The sequence below is a fragment of the Aotus nancymaae genome, unplaced genomic scaffold (assembly GCF_030222135.1).
Source record: "Aotus nancymaae isolate 86718 unplaced genomic scaffold, 86718_ANA_hifiasm-v0.15.2.pri h1tg000041l, whole genome shotgun sequence".
Taxonomy (NCBI): Eukaryota; Metazoa; Chordata; class Mammalia; order Primates; family Aotidae; genus Aotus; species Aotus nancymaae.
This window is the reverse complement of record NW_026988455.1, coordinates 22,192,353-22,215,288: the sequence shown is the minus strand read 5'-3', so window position 1 is coordinate 22,215,288 and position 22,936 is coordinate 22,192,353. Positions and strand designations below refer to the sequence as shown.

The window sequence follows — 22,936 nt, the reverse complement described above, 5'->3', positions numbered from 1 at the left end:
AGAGCCTCTCCCAGGCGGGTTGACTCTGGGAATCTGCCCTGCAGTCTTGGAGGGAGGGCACATCCAGACAGGTTTCAGACGAGCAACTAAAATTGCCAAAGTTATTTTCTCTGACCTCCAAGATGGGAGAGCTTTCTAATATTTTCTTTTAGAAGAGTTGCATATCCTCTTTCCAATTGCATAACTGATACACGAGTGCATATCCTTTAGTACAGGATTCAGATACAGCGAGCAACAGAAAAGCCCTTCTCAACCTCCAAGCTCAGTCCCAGCCCCAACCCCAGTCCCACTGTGGGAGAGCAGTTGGGGCTCTTCTCTTCTATCTTTCCTCCTTTCTAAAGTGGATTCATGTGTGTATGTGCACATCTTCAGAAGATATAATAGTGGGGTGTGTATGTCTTAATACCTTTATCACTCTAGAACTTTATTAATAATATGTTGGGGTGCAGGAGGTCTCCATATTCAGTGATTATTATATTTTATTATGACAGTCCAGAATAGCATGTCAAAGTCTTTCTAAATTTTGATATTATAAACAGGGCTGCAGGGAATGCACTTTTTCTTTTCATTCTTCCCCTCTCCTTTGCCATTTGCACTGTGTTTTCGTGAAACCATCAGGTTAATCTTTATCTCAAGGAAGTCCCTCATCCCTCTCCATCCTGTTCTTCAGTCCATCCACTTGGTGTTCCTGTGATTATTTCGTGGTTAATTTCCAAGGAATGTAGTTACTTCTTTGGGATTTTGTTAGGTGATGTATTAGGTTCCTGTGTATTTTATTACTTGTTTGAGTCCACCACTACCCCTGTCTCCTCAGGCATCAAGTCATCTGTTTGCATGCTTGGTGCCTCTCTCTCCTGGTGTCAGCTTTCCTGATGTACTGGGCATTTCCAGGTGTGTGCTGGTCTTTTTTTAGGTACCCTAAGTGTTAGTGTTTTAAGGCTGCATTCTTGCAGCCTATCCCGCATAAGATAGGACGAGGGCAAGACCTGGATGTGCACTGGGCAGGATGGGCTTGTAACTGGTGTGTGTGGTGTGAGGGTGGCAGGAGCCCAGTGTTCTTTGTGGATGTGGCCGTGCCTTCCCTGTTCAAATGAAGCCACACACATATCCTTTCCTGCAAGGGGCTTCTGCCACTTGCTTGGAGCTGGAGAGCATCTACTCTTCCCGTCTCCTCCTGCTCCTCCCTGTTCCTCCCTTAGGTCTCTGTCACTTCTAAGGCACTCCACCACTGGTCTTCTCCCACCTTGAACACCCACACTGCTGCCTGCCTGCATTGGGGGCTGTGATTGCCCCCATCAGTGTGAGCCTGTCTTGCTTCATGCCTTCCAAGGACAGCATTCGTTGTCAAGCTACTCATAGAATATCTCCCCAGCTCCTCAGCATGCCATGACTTCATTTTCCATAATATTGTTTTTAATGTTGTTTCTTCCCCTTCTCTGCATTTACAGCTGTGCATATGCTTGGGGTGGAAGGCCACCACTTCCTTTTTGTTAGCAACACCAATCAGCTGATGGTCATGGCTACATGAAGGAAGTCACAGTGAGGACGAGCGGAGAGACTCTGGCTAGAGCAGGCTGCATCGCAGGCCTCGGTGTTAGGTTCCCCATATTGGTTCCGGTGGCCATGTAGCTCTGTCATGAAGTCTGTCCTGCTTATTAGGACACTGAGGGTCCAAATTCATAGATTTCTTAGAAGCCTGTTTAAATATGCGTAGGATCTAATTCAACCTGATTAGAAATGGGATCAGAAAGGCGAAGGGATTTGTCCAACTACTAAGTGATGCTGCTGGGATTAGAACTCTTGAACCTAGGCGTGTCTAATCCAGAACCAGAATCCTTATTTGCTACTCTAATAAGGTGTAAAAGAGGATCTGCTGTCCAGCCTAAGTGGTGGACAGGTCTGCAGTCCTGTCAGCAGCTCAAGACAGCCTGGAGAGGCAGAGGGAGGACACAGGCTCAGTGTTAGACGTGCCGATTTTACTCTTTACCAATGTTTATACAAAACTTATTATGATCTTTGTAGCTTTTGCATTGTAAGCACATACAGTAGGAATTAGACACAATCTCAAACCAATGAGAGGTTCATGTGAGAACAGCTGAAGCTTTTATGCATGCCTTCCTTCCACAGAGATAAATTTACTATCCAGAGTGAACTAGAGCCACGTGTGAAGTGAGCGCCAAGCCCCAAGCAGCGAGTGTCTCTGTGGTTCCTGCATCTGACCTCCCTGTCGGTGGCTGTCCCTCTATGAGGCAGAACTGCTGCTTTCTGCCCGCGTTGCTGTCATGAGGGTTGGGAGGGGAAGTACGAGGTGTCATGAAGGCTTGGAATACAAGTGGGGGTGCGGACAGATTTCATTTCCTTTTCTCTCCTGTTATAGAAATGTTGGGGAGGCGGGTGGGACTTCAATGATTTGGTCAAGGAAAGGCAGCTTGGCAGCTGGGGAAAAGGACTGATGCTAGAAGGAAGACAGAAAGGCAAGTATTTGTGAGAGATGATATCCCCGAAGAAGCCAGCAGTGTCTGCAAAGACTTATATGTAAAGTATTCGCCAGAGCTTATCTCTTCTAAGAATGCCCTGGAAGCTGTGTCAATGTCTGTTGTGGTGGAATTGGAGTATCAGTCAGATTGGGCTTTCATAACAAAGCACCATATACTGGACGGCTTGAGCAGCCCAATGTGCCGCCCTGTTAGATTTACAAAAACTTAGTTTTCTTTCTTTCACTTTAGATTTACAAAAACTTAGAGAGAGAGAGACTTACGAGACTCCGGGAAGAAATGTACGATAAAGGTGTTAAGGGAGACAAACTCCACACCATTGTAAGGAGAAGCTGCTGTGGGGAGTGGAGCCCCAGGCCCAGATAACATGCAAGCGTGAGGGTAAGGGAGGCTTTCCACACCGGTCGGGGGAGGCGCAGGGCCGTGGATGAATGGTCTTGGGAAAACCGCAGATTGTTTGGGAGAAAAACAAAACTTTGCTCTTTATAGCAAAATAAATTCCAAACTGAACAAAAAGTAAAAATACAGCATTGAAATCATAAAACTGTTAAAAGAAAACTTAGGTGAGTTTTAAAATAATCATGAAGAGGCCTGTCTAAATCTGATAAAATATATGAATTTATAATCATACTCATCACAAGACTGATGAGTATGATTTCTTAAAATTTTAAGCAAATCCCTGTAATAATGAAAAAATATATAAATAAATGAAAAAATGGTAAGATATATATAATTTCAATGCTTGTTGTAAAGCATCAATAGCTTTTATATGCAGTGAGTCTTTTCAAATTAATAAGAAAAAAATATAGGCGGGCGCTGACAGGGCCATTTGGTAATATCTTTTAAAATTTGAAACACAAGTGCTTTGACTTAACAATTTCACTTTTAGGAAGCTATTACACATATAAATTGACAAAAGTAGAGAAATATATGTGCATATAGGAATTCATTGCAACATTTTATTTTATAATTGCTAAAAAAAAAAAGGAAAAAGAAATATCACTAAGGGAAGTCCAGTTGATTTATATATTAGAATCCTATGCAGGCTTCTAAAAAACATGGAATTGTCATATACCAAATATAAAGATGTTCAACTTGTACTAGTGAAAAAGCAAGATGTAACATATTATATTTGTTTAAAAAACTCCTGCTGGGTCGAGTGCAATGGCTCATGCCAGCACTTTGAGAAGCCAAGGTGGGCGGATCACTTGCGCTCAGGAGTTCGAAACCAGCCTGAGCAACGTGGCAAAACCCCACCTCTATGAAAAATACAAAAGCAAAAAAAATTAGCCTGGAGTGGTGGTGTGCGCCTGTAGTCCCAGCTACTTGAGGGGCTGAAGTGGGAGGATGGCTTGAGTCCAAGAGGTCAAGGCTGCAATGAGCCAAGATCATGCCACTGCACTCCAGCCTGGGTGACAGAGCAAGACCCTGTCTCAAAAATAATAGTAATAATAAGTAAAGAAATAATAAATAAAAAACTCACGTGCGCACATAATAATTTAAGTGACATTGGATAGTTGTTTACTACGTATAGATGCATGTCTGCCTATACAAATGTGTCCAGTGTGTACGTGTGTGTGTAAATATGTAGCATGACCTAGAATTGTAAGCGCCAAATTAAGAGCAGAAGTTATTTGGGGGAGGGGAGTAGAATAGGTTTTGAGAAAAAGGTGAAATTTATATTTTTGTTCTGCCTACTTTGGTATGCCTGCAGTATTTACAATGATCATGAGTGTGTATTTTTTTCAATTAAGAAAAATGATAATAATAAGGCTTGCTTGGGAGAAAAGAGTGAGTAGGATGAGACCAGGAAAAGAAGTAACTTAGAAACACATCATGCATCATGACTATTGGCACCATTCTGTCCTCCAATGAAAAGTGAGGCTTTGAGAGGTTCAACAGCTCGCCCGAAGGTGTACAGCCGTGGTCTCAAACATACTTGCACCCTCTGTCACTCAGGTCCTAAAACCCAGGCCACCTCCAAGGAGACTGGGGTGCTCTGGTGTGCAGCCTGCCTCCAGATGTTTCTTAAAGCCATTCCTACTCCACCTCACCCAGGGCAGCAGCCAGGATTGAGGTCCACTGTTGGACAGCCAGTTAGTAGGATTTTATGACACACAAACATATCTTTAAAGGCTGACGGGTTTTTCACCAAATTGGGCTTTATTGATATGCTGGGTATAATGGCAGCTGGGTGTGCCTTTGACTGCAAAGACACTGGGCAGGCCAGAGTGGCCCCTCCCCATTTGATCTACGTGTGTATGTTTGTGTGTGTATGTGTCAGATTGAGAGACAGCTTGTGGTTTTCTATTGCGAACACTCCTTTCCATGGGAACTTATATTCTCCTAAGGTCTGCCACTCTGCAGAATTTTCAGAGAGGGTAGCAGAGTAAGAATGTCGGTGTGTTCTCAGCACACAACTGTAAGACTTGCAGGAGGCGAAGGCACATGAAATAATTCTCAGAGGAAGAATGTGGGCACCAGTCAGATAGGAAAACCTACCTGTAACATTTTCTACACAAGATGATTTGAATGGTTTTGGTCTTTAAGATTTTTTTTTAAACATTTTTCTTAGTCCATTGTGCTTGATTCTCTCAGACCATTTGTCATCTGCATGCTTCGTGTGAAATGTTTTTTTCTCATGAGAAGGACATAAGCAATTTCGCTCCTGGTTGAGAGCTTGAGCCATGGTTTCTTGGTGTTTGTGGCTTGGCTTCTGGGCCTCACTGACTGCAGCTGATGGTGACCTGAAGGGCTGCTCTTGTTGGTCATTAGGGGATGGGCTGCTGCTGCTCCCTCCCCATCGCGGCTGCCTCCACCCGCACTGTGCCATACTCGCCCAGGAGAGCCCCTGGACTCATCACCTGCCCCTGTGTTTATACTTTATAATAAAATCTCTAGAATTTTGGCTTTGACCTATAAATGTCCAGTTCCAAGAAGTGGCTCTAAATCCCTCTCTGGGGACAGAGTGGTTGTTAGAAGCAGACCAGGCCCCAGGGTCTAGATTCCATCCTTCACTTGAAACTGCTGGCGGCTGGTACTACCCTTCTGCAAAATGAGGTTACAAATACATAACGCTTGGATTGTGATCAAGCTCAGAGATGCTCCATGCAAAATGCCAATCAGACTGGCTGGCAAAGAATAGGCCCTCTGCCAAATGTTCAGGTTGAATGCAGGATGTCAAGGACACACAGCTACTGGTTACCAGGGAATTGAAGAGAGGATTCTTTTACAGGCAAAAAGATTTTATGAGAGGGTCACAGAAACAGAGGGACTCTTGCCCAGCAGTATCATAAACAAATAAGTTGTGTCTAGATCCTAATCGTGTGTTTAGGGCCCTGCTGGGTTTAATAAGCAACACATGGGGGTGCGTTGTCCTCCGCTTTCACATCCCCAGTCACTGGACGAGGTCACTTCCCCTGGGTGGCATCTTATTCAGAAGCTCTAAAAGACTTCATTGCATGACTTGGCCCTTGTGCTTTTAAAATGTCTAGTTGGAGAGTTTTGTATACCATGCCCTGGAGAGTTTTGTGTATTCTGCTCCCAGCATGACACCCTCTTTGCATGTTGTGGGTACTCTTAAAGTTATTTCTCATATTTTAATATATCAGATATGACTCGGATATAGTCAACTAGATAGTCAGAGAAAAATGTGTCACCCCATCATAAAAAGAAAGCCCAGAGCCTTCAAGTTTGGCCCCGGTAGAAGGGGTTTCTGAAAGGGAGCGGTACCAGGATCACACACTCTGGTCCCGGGGGTGTGTTTATAAGATGCAGCTCATCAGGTTGGGCTCTGTCATCCCTGCTGAGAATGTTCAGTACGGAGCCACTAGCCATGTGTGGCCATTGACTGTTCAGTTACTTAAAACCATTTAAAAGAAATGTTAGATTTCATTTAAAATTCAGTTCTCAGTCACCCTGGCCATCTTTCAGGGGCCAGTTGCCACATGTGGGTGGCAGGTCTGTGTCAGGCAGAGCAGAACGGGTATTTCCATTGTTGCAGCAAGGTCAGCCGGACACCAAGCTGCTCTCAGGCCATCCTCTGAGAAACCCAGGAAGGACCTGGGCTTCCACCCTCCTCTCTCCTTTCCCAGCTCTCAGTGCCACCCCTTGTCTAAATGCATGGTAATTCTTGCCACTATTCCATGTGTTGATACCTGCAGCTCCCAATTTTCTTAAGAGGATCTGATCCGGGGAACTGATGAGGGCACCAAGAGTACCCTCTCCTTAGACATGAGACCTTGAGTCTTGTCCATGGGGTTCTGGCCTGGCCCTTCATCCGCAAGGCTGTAACGTTCTCCTACACAACACAATGCACGTGCATACAGACACACTATAGTGTTACTGCTCAGTCACTGGGAACTGACACGGTTCCCAGTTATTTTCTTGCAGAGTCCTCCAAACAGTCACATAACCTGGGAGAAAGCTACAAAGTCACATATCCTTGGAATAAGCGCTCATGGTTCAGAATAGTTTCTGAAAGAATAAACCAGTTTTTTGCTCAAGAGGGTTTTGAGGGAAGGGAGAAAGCCTTTGTCCTGGTTTCTTTCTCTTCAGTTAAAAAAAATCCAACATCGTTTCCTTGAGACTGCGATGGATTTGTCCATTTTGAAAAGAAGACATGGAAAGGGAATGTGTTTCTCATGAAGGCAAAACAAAAAAATAGAATGCCAAGCAACTGGCCCTGGTCTGTATTTTCAAGTCCAAGAAACAAGATATTTGTTTCTGGGAATGCCTTCCATTTGCTCATTTTGTAAGTACTCAAGGCGGGCTGAGAGAAGAGCATCCTGAAGCACTCCATTGGGCAGAGGAAGGCATCAGGTATCGGCACCTCTGAGGACCCGCAGGCTGGGTCCTGCCACTGAGCCCTGGGCTCCAGCCTTGCTTCACTCTGGGTGCTGGGGCAGAGCTATTGGCTGGCCTGTCCCTGGAGTTCCTATGCTGCTTAATTTGAGTATAGATAAAACACCACAAGAGAAGTCATTTTGAAGGGCTTGTGAATTATAGGACTTCCTTTCATGATTCAGCCTGACTCCAGGAAGTGCAGTCACGTGCTCCCCTCCTAGGGGAGCTTGCCCCAACAACCAGCAGGCAGACTCCACTTACCCCAAAAGGCATGATCAAGATTCTTCTTCCCGAATTATTGTCTTAACAAAATTGATATGTCTAAAAGTGGAGTCAATATTTTCATTCACTGAAAATGTTTTCCTGAATGATGGCTTTCATATGACTTCTTTATAGGCCCACGTGAATCAGAACCAATGTTGTGCTCAGCTCTGTGGGTATTTCTCTCTGTTTGGGAGCCTGGGCTGCTGCTCACTTCAGCAGTCAGCTCTGTTTGGATCAGTTTTGAACCCAGAACCTTCCACGTAGATGTGATAATTCTAGAGCAACTTCTTCTCTATCCTAGCTGGAGCCGGTGCTGCTGCTCACTTTGGCAGTCAGCTCTGTCTGGGTCAGTTTTGAACCCCAGAACCTACCACATAGAGGTGATAATTCTAGATAATTCTAGAGCAATTGCTTATCTATCATGGCTGTATACTAGGCTCTCTAGAAAGTGTTACAAGAAATACAGATGCCTGGGCCCATCCCCTAGAGATTCTGAGTGTTAGGGCTTGAGAAAAGAGCACCCTGGGTAATCCCAACCTGCAGCTGGGATGCAGAGCCATTGTTTTTTTTTTTTTTTTTTTTTTTGTGAATTGAGCTTATTAATGGAAGCAGGAGCTTGTTCTGTTTAGCAGCCATGAGAACCACTTAGGTAGCAGAGGCTGCCCTTAGCATCTGCTTTACTGGGCTACACTGGGCTGGGACACTGGCAGTTTTAGGACACAACCAGATGGAGTGATTTTGAAGCAAGTGTTTAGAAGATGGATACCTGTGCTTCTGTTCTTCTGATTCTTGACAGAGACATCAGAATCTTCCACAGTCATTTTGGTCTAAGTCCTGAAATTGTTCACTGCCAGCCCTGAGCCCAGCTGGACGATGTGCCTCTGGTTGGACACGTTTGCCACCTCCGAGAACTGTGTGGATGTTACTCTTCTGTCTTCTGGCTTGATGTGTTTCCAAGGAAAAGCCTGAGGCCCAGTAATATTTAAAAGTTTTTTTGGACAAATTTAATCTTACATAATTATGGGGTACACAGTGCTGTTGTGTCTATATGGTGGGAAAGATTGAATCAAGCCAATTAACATACCCATCAACATAAATGCTTATCATTAATCCTCTCTATCTGCAGCTTTGTACTCTTTGACTGTCATCTCCTCATCCTCTCACTCCCTAGCCCCTGGTAACTACTATTTTGTTCTCTATTTCTATGAGTTCCATCATTTTAGAGTGAGATAAATATGCGGTATTTGCTTTTCTGTGCTTGACTTATTTCACTTTACATAACTTTCTCCAGCTTATATATGTTATCACAAACAATAGGATTTCCTTCTTTTTCATGGCTGAATAGTATTCCATTGTGTGTGTGCCACATTTTCCTTAGCCGTTTATGTCTTATGGACTCTTAGGTTGATTTTGTATCTTGGCTGTTGCGAATTCTGCTGCAATGAACATGGGAGTACAGATATCTTTTCAACATAAATTTGTAAACTTTCTAAAAATACTATGAGGTTTTTTTTTTTTTTTTTTTTGCAATTTTTTGTTTTTGGCTCATCAGCTATCATCAGTGTTAGCATATTTTTTGTGTGACTCAAGACAATTTATCTTCCAGTGTGGCCCAGGGAGGCCAAAAGATTGCACACTGCTGCTGTAGAAGTTCCTGGATAAAGGTGCTCTTTTAACCCCTGGAGACAAGACTTTTTTTATTTCTGGAAATTTCACAACTTTTAACATGTGTTCTACTCCTTTATTTCAATTCTCTATTCCAGGGACATTAATTTCACGTATTTTAGATCTCCTCTGTCTTTCTAGTATTTTTCTGTTGAATTCCTGAAGTCTTTGTTAATTCCCATTTCATTTTTCTCAAGCTCCTCAGATCCTGTCCCCTGTGCTGTCTGCAGTGTTAATGTCCATTCGCTTTTCCCTGCTTGCTATAATGGCCATCATTTCTGGCCTTTCCCCCCGGTGCCTGCCAGCTTATCGTTGTTGTCTCTTCTTGCCCCTTCCTCTCTTCTGAGCTGTTATGTTACCCAACTGATTATTCTGTTAATTTCTCTGATTCCACATCTGTGTGTGTGGTCATGACTTCATCTGCCTTTTGGGACATTGTTCTAGTGAATATCTGTTGTCATTTGTTTCTCCTGTTGCTTCTCTTCTTTAATTCTTTTAGTATAATTGTACAGACCCAAGGTAGGATTCTCATCTTTGAAATAAATCATGGAGGGGCCTGGGATGTGTTCCAGTCTACCAGAATATTTCCTCCCTTCTCAATAATGTCGTGTGTGCGTGTGAAAGAGAAAGACAGAGAGTGAAAGAGAGAGAATGAATTGGTTTAATATGTATTTCTCCCCAGTGAGTCTGCCAGCCATTCAGAGCCTCCTCTCTCCAACACTCTAAGAAACGGTTGGCTTTCCATTGCTGTGTAGATCCTTCCACTCCACAGGCCTTGGTTGAAGTCTACAGCAGCTGGTCCCCACTAAGGTCTTCACGATCCCAGAGCGAACATAGCTGTGTTTGGCTCTGCTTGTGGCACATCGTTGCTCAGGATCAGGGGTGCCTGCTGGTTCCATTGTATTTCTCTTTTGGGTTCTCATTGCAGGGTCATTTCAGAGAGGAGGAGGTAGTGTCTCTGCCAACACTCAAGCAATCTGGTATTTTGATATTTATCTTACAGAGGGAAATCTAGAGCATGTAGGACCGAAACCGATGCTTCCGCCAGCCTCTCTGATGGCCAACCAGGACATTTTGTTGGCTTTGATCCATTCGGCACATTGAGTTATGGGGCGCCTCCCATGTGTCAGGGATGGGGTGAGGTGGGGGGATATCGCAGCAGCCAGGATGCTTCCCTGCACTTGAATTGTTTACGGTCAGATCGTAAAAAAGCATGGGAGCTGCCTGGGTCATGTGTAATCCCATTTATTCGTGACAGCAACCATGGGATTTTTCCAGCTACACCCTTTTATGGATGAGGAAGTGGAGAGTAATGTGCTCAAGGCTGGCTAGCTGGTGAACAGGAGGCCTGGCTCCGACCCCTCTGGTGCCCCTTATTTAGGCTGCATGGCCTTCTCTACCCTGCAGGAATTATGCTGACTCAGCTGTGCAGCTTGGGTACAGCAAATATCAACCCCTCTAATAGTAAACCAGGCAGAGTTTTCTCATGCCATCAGCTGATTTTTGGCATATGTAAATAAAACATATGTTTTTGAGTGTAGCAGGAAACACTTTGTTAGAAAACCAGATGAATACAGGGAGATGTGGCTATCAGGAGTGGAGACTAATATTATGATTTTCTAAATATTAGTATCTCTGTATTGATTTTTACAGTAATTTGTACTTTCCCATCCAGCTTGTAACCACTGAGGCCCTTTGTGAATATCTTAGAAGTCACTCAAAATAAAGAATGAATCTGAGTCACATGCAGCTGTCTTATGTGAGATAATATATGGTTGATCCTCAGTATTCATGGCTTCTGAATTTGAGAATTTGCCTCCTCACAGTCATTTATCTGTAATCCCCAAATCAACAACCATGATGCTTTCATGGCCATTTGAGGTCCTACACACAGCGTATTCGTTTGTTTTCACTCTGCTGATAAAAACTAAAGAGGTTTAGTTGGACTTAAGCTCCATATGGCAGAGGAGGCCTCAGAATCATGGAGAGAGGTGAAAGGCACTTCTTACATGGGAGCAGCTTCTTGTTCCCAGCTCCAGGGAACAAGAAGCATCTCCAGGTTAGGCAGGAAAGCCCCAAGCTTGCATTTGGATGGGTTGACTGTGAGTGCCTTTTCACCACCACCTGAAGATGGTAGTTAAGAGAAGAGGCGGGCTTCAGATGTTGGCTCCACCACTTACTGTGTGTTCTTCAGCAAGCCAGTTGACCCTCCTGAGCCATGATGGCCAGCTCTTTAAATTGAGGATAACAGTAGTATCCATCACTAGGGATGTTTTCCAGATCAGTTGACACCTTGTGAGTCAAGTGCTCACAGAATAGCTGTTTTGCATTATCCTCATCACCTTCATCATCATGGTTATTCTGGCCAGCACTAAAGATATGCACCCAACCTCTCTGTGGCTCAAGTTCATCTTCTATAAAATGAGAAGCTGTTTTTCACAAAGCTGTCCTTTTCACAAGTTTGGGGTACAGGTGCAGATTGTCTACGGTTGCTTTTCTGAACACTTCCCTCGCCCTCGCGAGGCTCCTAATCCCACCCCAGTAAACTCATCAACATGATTCCTTCCAGCTCCCATGGCTCTGGAGAGGATTCCTTTTTATCTTGCATTTCTAGTGATGTTTTATGGCCTGGGAATTTCCTCTGAAGCTTGAAGCTGAGAAAATTAAGTGTAAAAACTTGCATGAAAGGAAACTTCATCTGTGGGTTAGATTAATTTTCACAAGAAAGAGGAATGAGCCTACCCAGAGGGAAAAATTGATCTTGCTGGGCTGGTCAGGGACTGGCTGATTAGTTACAGAGAAATGACCAAGGAAGAGGCGATGTGGTGGGACCACCCTACCCAGCACCAAGCTCTGCAGACAACCGTGTTTGACTTGTCTGCAAAGGGCTGGGGGCACTGTCTTGTGTGGCAGGATCCCATGGTGCAAAAGAAAACATGTGGACACAGACCTGTGGCCTCAGCATTGAGGAACAGACCCAGCTTCAGGACCTGAGGTGGCCTCGCATCCACTCCACTGGCTTCATTAGCAGATGTCACTTGCCTTCCAGGACACCATCCCTGGCTGAGCTTCTGGCTCTTTTTGAGTGTGGGGAATATCACAGACTGCAGTGGGAAATTCAAAAGCTGCTTGCTTCACAGAGCATGGGAATGTTAGTAGATGCTTGAAAAGTACCCTGAGGTAGCTGGTCAGAGGCACTCTGTAAAGTTGCAGCTGTCTGCCCAGGATGCCTGGGAACAGGGACAGAGAGTGCTGGCATCTTTCCTTCCTCTGCCCTACACATTGGCCTTTCTGCCATCAAGACCATCTCTGCTTGACTTTTTCAGTCTCCTGTCTGGGAATTAGCGTTTTGAGGTCTCCATTAAGATCATTTCAAGGACACCCTTCTTATTTGGTTCAATCTTCCGGTTGAATTTGATACATGTTATGATGTAGGACTTTTTAAAAAACATAAAATAATCAGGAAAATATTGCTATACCCATTCTAGCAATTCAAGACCAAGTTCATTTTGGTAAAAATGCTTGGGAAAGGGCATTTCCAGGCTCGCCAAGCACTAAATGGCACAGCCATGTCCACTGATTCGCTCTTAAACTGGTGTGTATTCTGGAGGGATCCATGTCTCAGAGCATTACTTCATTTTGAATGTGCAATTAAAAGAGGCCCCATGCTTCTGGGGACCTCACACTTCTGCTTTCTGGTTTGTTTTGCATGCTGACACTTTGAGGAAAAGCCCACTTCCCTAATTGCAGCCATCGTCCAGCAGCAGGAAGCACTCTGGCTTGTTGATACCTGTCTTGTGCTTTCTCTCTGTTTCAGCTGTTTTCCTTTTAAAATACTCCTCTCAGATTTGTGTGCTTTGTCCCTTCCCACATTCTATACTCCCCAGCACCTGGGATTCCAGACCTGCGTTTGAATCCAGGAAAAGGAGGTAGGTCAAATCTGTGGGAATCGAGCATATTTAGAAATCCTAACCTCAGGTTCTGCACATCTGCAGGTATCTGTAGGAAAAATACTTTGGTTTCATGCCTGTGCCTGCCTTTCCTCTCCTCTGCCACCAGCATTTTCCCACGGAGCACATGTCTGTCTTGAGCTGCAGGATTTAGTGGTTTGCCATCTTGTCTTGCCTGCAGTTATGAAGCAGCTAAACCATCCTTCTCTCCTTCCTATAACCTTGACCACTTTTAAGCATTGGGTATATTTATGTCTCAGGTTTATGAAAGACAATTATAAAATCTCAGGAGACCATCATAAGCTTCTGTAATATCTTGCAGTCCTGAGCCACCCACAATTATTTTTTAACTGGCTGGAAAAAAAGAATGCTAGTGATTTTTTTTTAATAGACATTCAGTAAAACTCTAGATATTTCTTAATCCATATTCACTGTGTCCTTTTTGCTTAAGTCAGGTGTTTTGGTTTCTCTAGCGGATGCAGGGTCCCCATAAAGGTTATGCTAGTGAGGCAGTGATAGAAAAGTAAAACAGAGCCTGAAAGCTGGAACCTTCAGCAAAGCGCGAAGACACAGGTGAGCGATGTCAGGTCTGCTGGCTGTTGTCATTGCTGTCCGCTGTGACCTCACCTCTCTGTGTTGAGATTTAACATTTATGTTGACACCAAAGCATAGTATCTGTTATCTGTGTTAATTACGACAAAAAGCGCATAGAAAAGAGATTTCTGAGTGTCTTTTGTGGAGCTTGAAAATTTCTATGTGTTGGTTGAGATAGATGAGCCTTTACTTGAGTAGGAAAGGGTCTTGGGATGGGTGCCACGGCAGGATCAAGGAAAGCCTGTGACTGTGCTGCCCTTCTCATCGTCCCTGTGTGATTGGCCTAGATAAAAACAAGACAGTAAGATCCATCGGGCATTTTCAATGTGAGTTCTTTTGTCTAGCATCTTGTTGGTTGTTTGTATTTTTCCCCAGAGAAGACTGAATGATGAGGTGGCCCTGGGACATGGTAGATGGTGCAGTTCACTGGGAAGATGTCCTTGGCCCCACTCAGGGTCAATATGGTCCCCAGACTGCTGGCTGCAACCCCACCCTGTCCTCTTCTGCTCAAGAGAAACATGCAAGGGACATTGCTAAGTGGCAACCTTGGTCGCAACCCAGTGTTCAGTTAATTATTCACAAAGTCTGGCTCTTTTTAATTACCAATTGTCTGTGCATCCCTTCCCCCTCCTCTGTGCACATCTGTGTGATGAGGCATATACTTCTTCCTGGTGGAGAAGAACTGCAGAGATGTCTCCCAGGTGAAGCCTGCAGCCCGCCCAGTCACCAGCACAACACAGAGACTTGACTGTCCTCCCTGGCTCCCTTCCCCATCCGTGGCAAGTGGCAGCCCAGTTCTGGCCCACCTCCTGACTGCTTCTCTCCCTGATCCTGGAGGTGAATGTGGTCAACTTGTTTCCCTCTCACGCTGTAGCACTTGAACAGGGCAATACTGGATTATAGCAGAGGTTCTCAGACATTAGAGTGCTTAAAAATCACCTGGGAGGCTGTTTGAAATGTACACTTCTTGTCTGTATGCCCTGTTTGCTGGGTCTAAGGTGGGCCCAGGACCCTGTTTTCCAGAAGGGAGTCTGAGGTTGGGGCAGCCTGAAGACCACACGCAGGAAGAAATGGACATGTGGGCTTTCATGAGCCAGAGTCCCGCCAAGAACTAGAATCTGCAGGTGGCTTTGGCCAGTCCCACTTAGAGGCAAGAAGAGGTGTGGATGGTAGAGAACCTGGAAATCACATAGTTCCCAGGATGAAAGTGGGACTCTTGGACCAGATCCTTGCTCTCTTCCCTTCGTGAGCCATTTCTACCTACCTGTTTTCAGGGTCGCAGGAGGTTCACTTTTCTCTCACATGGCACCTAACATAATGACTTGCACGTGATAGATGCTCAACAAGCATATTGAATGAATCAGTCATTTAGATTGTAAATTAAATGCACCAGATGGGCTGGTTGTTTATTTATAACCAACTATGTTGCGAGTTAACATTTATGTTGACACCAAAGCATAATATCTGTTACGTGTGTTAATTATGGCAAAGAGGGCACAGAAAAGAGATTTCTGAGTGTCTCTTGTGGAGCTTGACAATTTCTACGTTTTGTTTGAGATAGATCAGCCTTTGCTTGATGCATTTTCAAGTCTTTTAAGTTCTGAAGGCACAGCAAGAGAATTTGGTGTTGAAGGTTTGGATAATGTTTTCAAGTATTTCAATATACCTCTATATCTAAACATTCGTAAAAATCATGCCTCATGCCTGCCATCCTTAGCTTCATTTTTTGTTTCTGAAATGTGTATCTCTGTATACTAAGAAGTCTCCTATGCTTCCTGCAAATGTAGGAGGAAAGTCAACTGCTTAGCAGAATGTACACAACGTAAGGCTGTGCCTTGGAGATCAGGCGCCCTGTGCAGTGTGACGCACAGGCAGGCTTCAGGGAGGCTTGGGGACAGGCCTCAGGATGGTGTCCTGGAGGGCAAGTGACATCTGCTAATGAAGCCAGTGGAGTGGATGCGAGGCCACCTCAGGCCCTGAAGCTGGGTCTGTTCCTCAATGCTGAGGCCACAGGTCTGTGTCCACATGTTTTCTTTTGCACCATGGGATCCTGCCACACAAGGCAGTGCCCCCAGCCCTTTGCAGACAAGTCAAACACAGTTGTCTGCAGAGCTTGGTGCTGGGTAGGGTGGTCCCACCACATCCCCTCTTCCTTGGTCATTTCTCTGTAACTGATCAGCCAGTCCCTGACCAGCCCAGCAAGATTGATTTTTCCCTCTGGGTAGGCTCATTCCTCTTTCTTGTGAAAATTAATCTAACCCACAGATGAAGTTTCCTTTCACGCAAGTTTTTACACTTAATTTTCTCAGCTTCAAGCTTCAGAGGAAATTCCCAGGCGCATCTTAACAGGGCTGCTTTGCATTGAGGGGGCTGTGTGGTTTGAGTGTGATGAGCCTGGATATCTTTCTGCGAGGTGCTGATTTTGTTCCCTTAAATGGTATGGATTTGGCAGCAATTGTTTCCAGGTGTCTTTTCCCACAGAACCGCTTATCTCCCTGACTGTCACCTCAGTCTGCATGATAAGAAGGCTCTGATGGCCCAGGGATGTGAAAGTGAACCACCTTCAATTGCCAAGCACTGCTGGAAATGTGCACTACAGGAAGTTGAGGGGGCTGGGGGAGGGAGCAGCACCTGCAGGAGCCATGCTTCAGTGGGTCTTAAGAAAAGCAGAAGCTGGAATCTCAGGGCTGAGGCCCCTTGATAACTAGGACAGATCGGGTAATAAAAAGGGGTACAGAGACATAGGCTACCTCTTCTAGTTCCATACCAAGCTAGAAAATGAACACAGATTTATGAGATAAGGGTAATATATTTAAGAACACAGACTTACATAGAAAAAACTATTTTCCCAAAACGTCCAAGACAAATTTATATATCTTTATAGATGAGGTTGGGTCTTTTCAGGGAAGGTTGGGGAGATGGAAGGGAAATTACTTATCACCAGTCCTCATTATTCTTGGATTCCATATTTCTGCATTCACCTACTTATTTAAATTTATTTGCAACCCCAAAATCAATATTCACAGCACTTTTGTAGTCATTTGTGACATGCCCAAATCAGTGACAAATTTGAGTTACCCAACATAGATGCTGAGGTTGCACAGTGACACTCTGCTTTCTTGTTTTGGCTCCTATAAACGCATTTTCTTTTGTCATGGCCCATTTAGTCCATGTTTTTTGCATTTTTGTGCTTTTTTGGGGGTGATTTTGCTATTTAAAATGGCCACAGGCACAGTGCTAAAGTACTTACTGTCTGGTGTCTCTAAGTGCAAGAAGGCTGTGACGTGCTTTACAGAGAAAATATGTGTGTTAAGGAAGCTACTTTCAGGCATGAGTTACTGTGCTGTTGACCATGAGCTCAAGTTTAATGAATCAACAATATATATGAAGTAAATATCTTTAAATAGAAATACACATAAAACAAGGTTCTGTATTGACTGATTTGACAAAAATGTTGTAACCAGAGGATCACAAGAACCTAACCCCATATTTCCCTAGGAGCAACTGTTCAGGATTTGCAAATTCAATTTTCATGGTGACTTTATAGAGCATAACTGCTGTGAATAACAAGAAGCAACTGTATTTTGTTTCATACGTAAGATGGAAAGAGAATAGAGCCAGAAGTAGTGATATTGAAATGGAGAGAGGGCAAAGAAGAGAAAGAAATGATACTATGAAGATTTATGAGTTAAAATGTTATTAGTGACAATAAATTAACCTGAACTTTGGCATCAGCTTTTGATCCTGGTTCCCATAATCTGTAAGTGCCAGGCCCAGATACTGTGGCCTCTAACCGTTTTCTACAGGTAAACGTGGATGTGAAGGAAGATAGGTTGAGGCAGGCAGCTTCCAGGAGCATACCCTGGGCTCAGCTCCTTCCTTCCTAACCTCTGTTCTACCTCCACTTACCTCTTCAATACCAGAAATTCTTCTTCTGTCTCTGCCAGAGCCCAGCTTCTAACACCTAGCTCATTTACTCACCAGCCTTTATTGTCAACAATTCATTCACATATTCATTTAAATATCTATTAAGCACTGTTTCTTCTCTCGCCCAACTCCATTGCACATGCTATATTAATTATCTGTTGCTACATAACAGATCATTCTAAACTTAGTGGCTTAAAACAATAATCACTATTATTGCTCATAATTTCTGCAGGCTAAGCATTTGAGACAGCTGGGCAGGCTCAGGCCCTCTGTAGGGTTGTAGTCAGGTTGTAGTCAGGGCCAGGGCTTCAGTCTCATCTGAAGGCTTGACAGAGGATGGAGGATCCTCTTCCAAGGTGGCTGCTTGTACGGCTGGTCACTGAGTGCCAGCTATTAGCTAGAGGCCTCAGTTCCTTACCACACAAGCCTCCCCAAAGAGTTACTTGAGCATCTTTCCAACAAAGCATCTGGTTTTTCCAGAGTGAGCAATCCAAACGCTGAGGAAAAGTGTAAAGGGCTTTCATGAGCTAGCCTCAGAGACCCCACATTGTCACTTTGCAGTCAGCCACTCTGTGTTCAAGGGGTGGGAGTACCAGAAGTGAGGATTGTTGGACACCATCTTGGAGGCTGCCTGCCATGTATACATTTTAACTCTCCAACAAAATTTGAAGGCTGAAGACCCATACTTAAAGTGGCCTCTGTTCTAGGCGGTATGGAAGAAAATGGTAAACATACTTACACTGATAGGGTGTCTATTCTAGTGGGTTTGGGGAACATAGACTAAAAAAAAAATAGAACTAAAACTCCAAGGTGGACAGGGAGCTGGGTGGGTTAGTGTTAGGTGGGCCTGTAGAACTCAGCCCTTCTTCATCATGTTGGCATTTATGCTGGTTGTTCCTCTGTAGGAGATGAATTTTTCCTCTGCCAGAGGGATGGGCTCTGGACAGCTTGTTCCTCTGCTTGCCCGGGTGTGAGCATCTGTGCCTAATCTTCCCATCAGACTGCCCCTAGAAATATGACTTCTTACTTCACTCAAAGGGTATCTGAAACATTGTGCTTGTGGTGGCAAGCATGGATCTATTGCTCTTCATCTATAAAGTTGCTGCCTCATAAGGTAGAACTATATAAATGATAGTTTCCCAACTAAACGCATTTTAAAGGGCAAAGGTTGTACAGTTAGCCTTAGTCCTGACATAGGGGAAAGGGACCATGGAAGTCTGGTTGGAAGAGAAGATTGAAACATGCCAGTAAGTGCAAAAGGATACAGTACAATTTAAAGAAAACTTATGGAAGACATGAGAATGCTAGTGGGATATGATAGGCTCATACATTTCTGCGGGCTCCAGGAGGGTGGCTGGCAGGTCTCCTTGGGTGTGGGGCAGAAAGAATCAAAGCCTGTAGAATAAATGTGGCTCCTTTCTGGATTGAACTCTTCACGTTGTATCATATGCAAGGTAAAGCCTGACTGGCACTAGGGAGGATTTTGAGGTAAGGAAGCATTGTCTTTGGTTCAGTCTAAGCTTCCATTGACTTTCTCCACCATCTTCAGGTGGGGGTGGGCATGTCTGTCTGTCTCCCGACCTCATGCACATACGTGTACACACACACACATGCCTTCTTATGACGTGTGGGACTGCCCATGCTTTTCTCTTTTCTCTTCTTCATCTCACCATGACTTAATCCTTCTCTGCTCTATTCAAAGTTCCCACTTGAGAGGTTCCAGTTGCCCTGGGAACCCCTCCACACTCCCCATTCACAACTGCAATTAATTACAGTAGCTTTGGTATACTGTCATCCCCTTTTACCAGTGAGGAACTCTGGTGCTGTGGTGCCCAGGTCACAGGGAGCTGGGACGGGTCGCCAGCATTCTTGATTCTTACCTCTGCACCCCTGGGTTTGCTGCTGTCTGGGCCAGTAGAACCACCTCTATGGGGTTCCATTCCTTTCCAGCCCTCCTTGTTCTTTGTTCATTGGTGATGATGTTAACAAATTATATAGGGGAATATTTGCTCTTCTAATTTATTGGTAAAAAGGCTAGAACAAGCTTACCCAACCTGTGGCCCAAAGGCCACATGTGGTCCAGGACAGCTATGTATGTGGCCCAACTAACGTTTGTAAGCTTTTTAAAAACATTATCAGATTTCTTTCCTTTCTTTTCTGTAGTTCATCAGCTATCGTTAGTATTAGTATATTTTGTATGTGACCCAAGACAATTTTTCTTTATTCAGTGTGGCCCAGGGAAGCCAAAAGATTGGACACCCCTGGGCTAGAGCAATAGAAGGGGCACATCAGATTTGTGTCCACAACAGCTGACACAGTGGTTTGCAGTCAGGGGTAAGTTACCCTTAGGGTAACTTAGACTTGTCAATATCTGGAGATGGTGTTTGGCTGTCATGATTGGGGAATGGGGTGCCACTGGCATCTAGTGGGGAGGGGCTAGGGATGCTACTAAACAGCCTGAACTGGACAAGACAGCCCTGACCCTACACACATAACAGAGAAGAATCCAGCCCAAATGTCAGGAGTGCCAAGGTTGAGTAACCCCGAGCTAATGTGATGAATGGTGCCGGATGGAAAGTGGTGAAACCATCATAAGGAGGGAGTGCAGGGTAAAGGCAGCTGTCTTAATTTGTCAATTGAGGGTGGGGGATATGTTCTGACCACATGCTTTTGAAAAGGGAAGTTGTTCATTCTTCAGAAGCCCAGCGGGGCTGCTGGACGACTGGGGCACCATGGGGCTGGTGCAATTTTAAGAGGGGCTTGGGCGATGTGAAATTGTTTGGACAAAGTGACCAGGACAGTGAGAGGTCTTGCAATAATGTCAAGCCAGGAAGAATGCATTGACTTGGAGTGACTGCCAAGAGCAAACATTTGCAGGTTGTTTTGGGGAAGCAGAACTGGCTGTGTTCTGTTTGTCCCATGAGCAGATGGAAGATGGAGGATGGAGGAGGAGAGATGGGGAAGGCGAGATGGGGAATCAGATAAGAAAGTGTTTTCTGACAGAAGCATCAGGCACACAGTGGAGTGAGTTCCCTTCCCTTAAGAGGCCGGGAGCTCACGTGGGAACCCAGCTCCATCTGATGCAGCTGCAGGGCTGGGACATCTAGAAGTTTAGTTTCTGGGGCTCTCTGACTCTGACCCTGTGAGCCTCCATCTGGACACACAGCAATTGCGTGTTTAGCATTTTTATAACAAAAGCAGCATACAGTGGACCCTTGAACATTATAGCTTTGAACCGTATGGGTTCACTTATATGTGGATTTTTTTCAACAAAAATATTGGAAAAAAATTTGAAGGTTTTTGACAATTTTTAAAAGCCTGCAGATGAACTGCACAGCCCAGAAATATAAAAAATGTCAAGAACAAGTTAAGTATATCATGAATGCACAAAATACATACAGTCTATTTTTTCATTTACTACCATAAAGTATACACAAATCTATTATTAAAATTAAAATTTATCAAAACTTACACAAACACTTATAGACCACATATGGTGCCATTCACAGTCAAGGGAAATGTAAATAGATATAAAGATGCAGTATTAAATCATAACTGCATAAAAAATTAACTGTGGTACCTGCTGTGCTACTGTAATAATTTCATAGCCGCTTCCTATTGCTATTGTGAAGAGCTCAAGAGTTGCAAGTACCTGCCTAAATTACTGTGTGATGCTCATCATCTCTGCGTGAGCAGTTCATCTCTCAGGTAAATTGTATATTGCAGTAAAAAGTGATCTTTAATAAGTGATCTCTTGCGATTCTCAAGTATTTTTCATGTTTAGTGCAATACCGTACAACTTGAATGACACCATGGGTTTCATATGAAGGGTCACAGTGAGGCTGGAAGTGCTCCCAAGGAGTCATGACATTATAAGAAGAAGCTGAATTGCTTAATGAGAATTATAGATGGACATCTGTAGCCATGGTTGCCTGACATTTCAGATGGATGCGTCATCTTATAAACATATGACAGTACATTTATGGTATTGATAAAACAGTACAGTATTATAAATATTTATTCTATTCTTTATGATTTTCTTAATGACATTTTTTCTCTAGCTTGCCTTACTATAAGAATATGGTATATGATACATATAACATGCAAAATCAATTATTTATGTTATGGGTAAGCCTTCTGGTAAACAGATTATTAGTTGTTTTGGGGGAGTCAAAGTTATATATGGATTTTTATCACATGGGGGGTCAGTGTCCCCACATTATTCAAGGGTCAACTGTATATTCATTGTGGAAACCCTAAAATGCAGAGAGCAACATGTTTCCATTGAGCAGGGTTTTGCCAGCCTCTGGTTAAACCCCGAAGCATGAGCAAGGCAGTAAAATCTCCAGACCTTTGGAGTTCACATTTTAGGGTAAGGGCACGTTTGTGTTGAAGCTATGAAGGTAAGAGATGCTTTTGAGGGGTTAATTATGAGTGGGCGCGACCGAGGTAGGCGGAAGCGACACCTGAGATTGGATCATCATGATGCAGCTCTCTGAGGGGTGACATTGAGCTGAGTACAGGCCTGAGAAGGAAGAAGGAGGCAGGAGAGGCCTCGACCTGGAGGCAGAAGCACAGTGTGGTGGAGATAGTGAGCAAGGTGAGGCTGCAGCGCTCAGGCCTGGTCGAGGAGAGCCTTGTGGGCCAGGGAGGAAGGTTTGCAATGTGATGTGGATGGAGAGGTTCCTTGTGAGCCTCACTCCACCTTCGGGGTAGGGAATGGTCAGCAAGGAAAAGAAGGACCAGGTGAGATTTCCATCACCTGAGAGATGGCGGTGGCTTCCATCAGGACGGCATCAGCAGCTATGGGGAGACACAATGGCTTGGGAATATATTTTAAAGAAAAGCTGCCGAGAGGACCCTGGAGACCAGCCCATCTAACCTGATTCGAGGTTCTTTAGCCCTGTGGCTGCATCAGATGGAGTTCAGCCGCTGCACAAGCTCATGGTCTCCCTGCATCAGTGTGAGTGGCCGACACTTCTGGTAGAAAGTATGCTCCTTTCTGACTCGGTGAGAGAGAAGACTCCTGAAAGCCTCTAGGGTCTCATCCTCAGCAACTGCGGTGCTCAGTGTCATTTTCTCAATTAGCAGACTGAGGGAGGAATAGGTTTGCTGAGAGACTGGCATGGAGTCAACAGCCTCATCTGGAGTATGTGGAGGTCAAGTTATCTGTTACACATCCAAGGGGGGACATAA

General features: G+C 44.4%; 1 protein-coding gene across 4 annotated transcripts in view; it reads left to right on the top strand.

Annotated features, from left to right (window-relative positions):
* Positions 1-22,936, top strand: part of SYK (spleen associated tyrosine kinase) — a 79,620-nt gene that overhangs the window by 5,665 nt on the left and 51,019 nt on the right. Inside the window, exon 1 of one of the 4 annotated variants that reach the window (XM_064361581.1) lies at positions 2,310-2,474. The exons of 1 other annotated variant lie outside the window; for it this stretch is intronic. In XM_064361581.1, the coding sequence (XP_064217651.1) occupies positions 2,453-2,474 (22 nt within the window). In that variant the 5' untranslated portion in view covers positions 2,310-2,452. Of the gene's footprint in view, positions 1-2,309; positions 2,475-13,012; positions 13,199-22,936 lie in introns of those variants that run through there. 2 more of the 4 variants (XM_064361580.1, XM_012472219.3) reach the window with 2 other exon arrangements.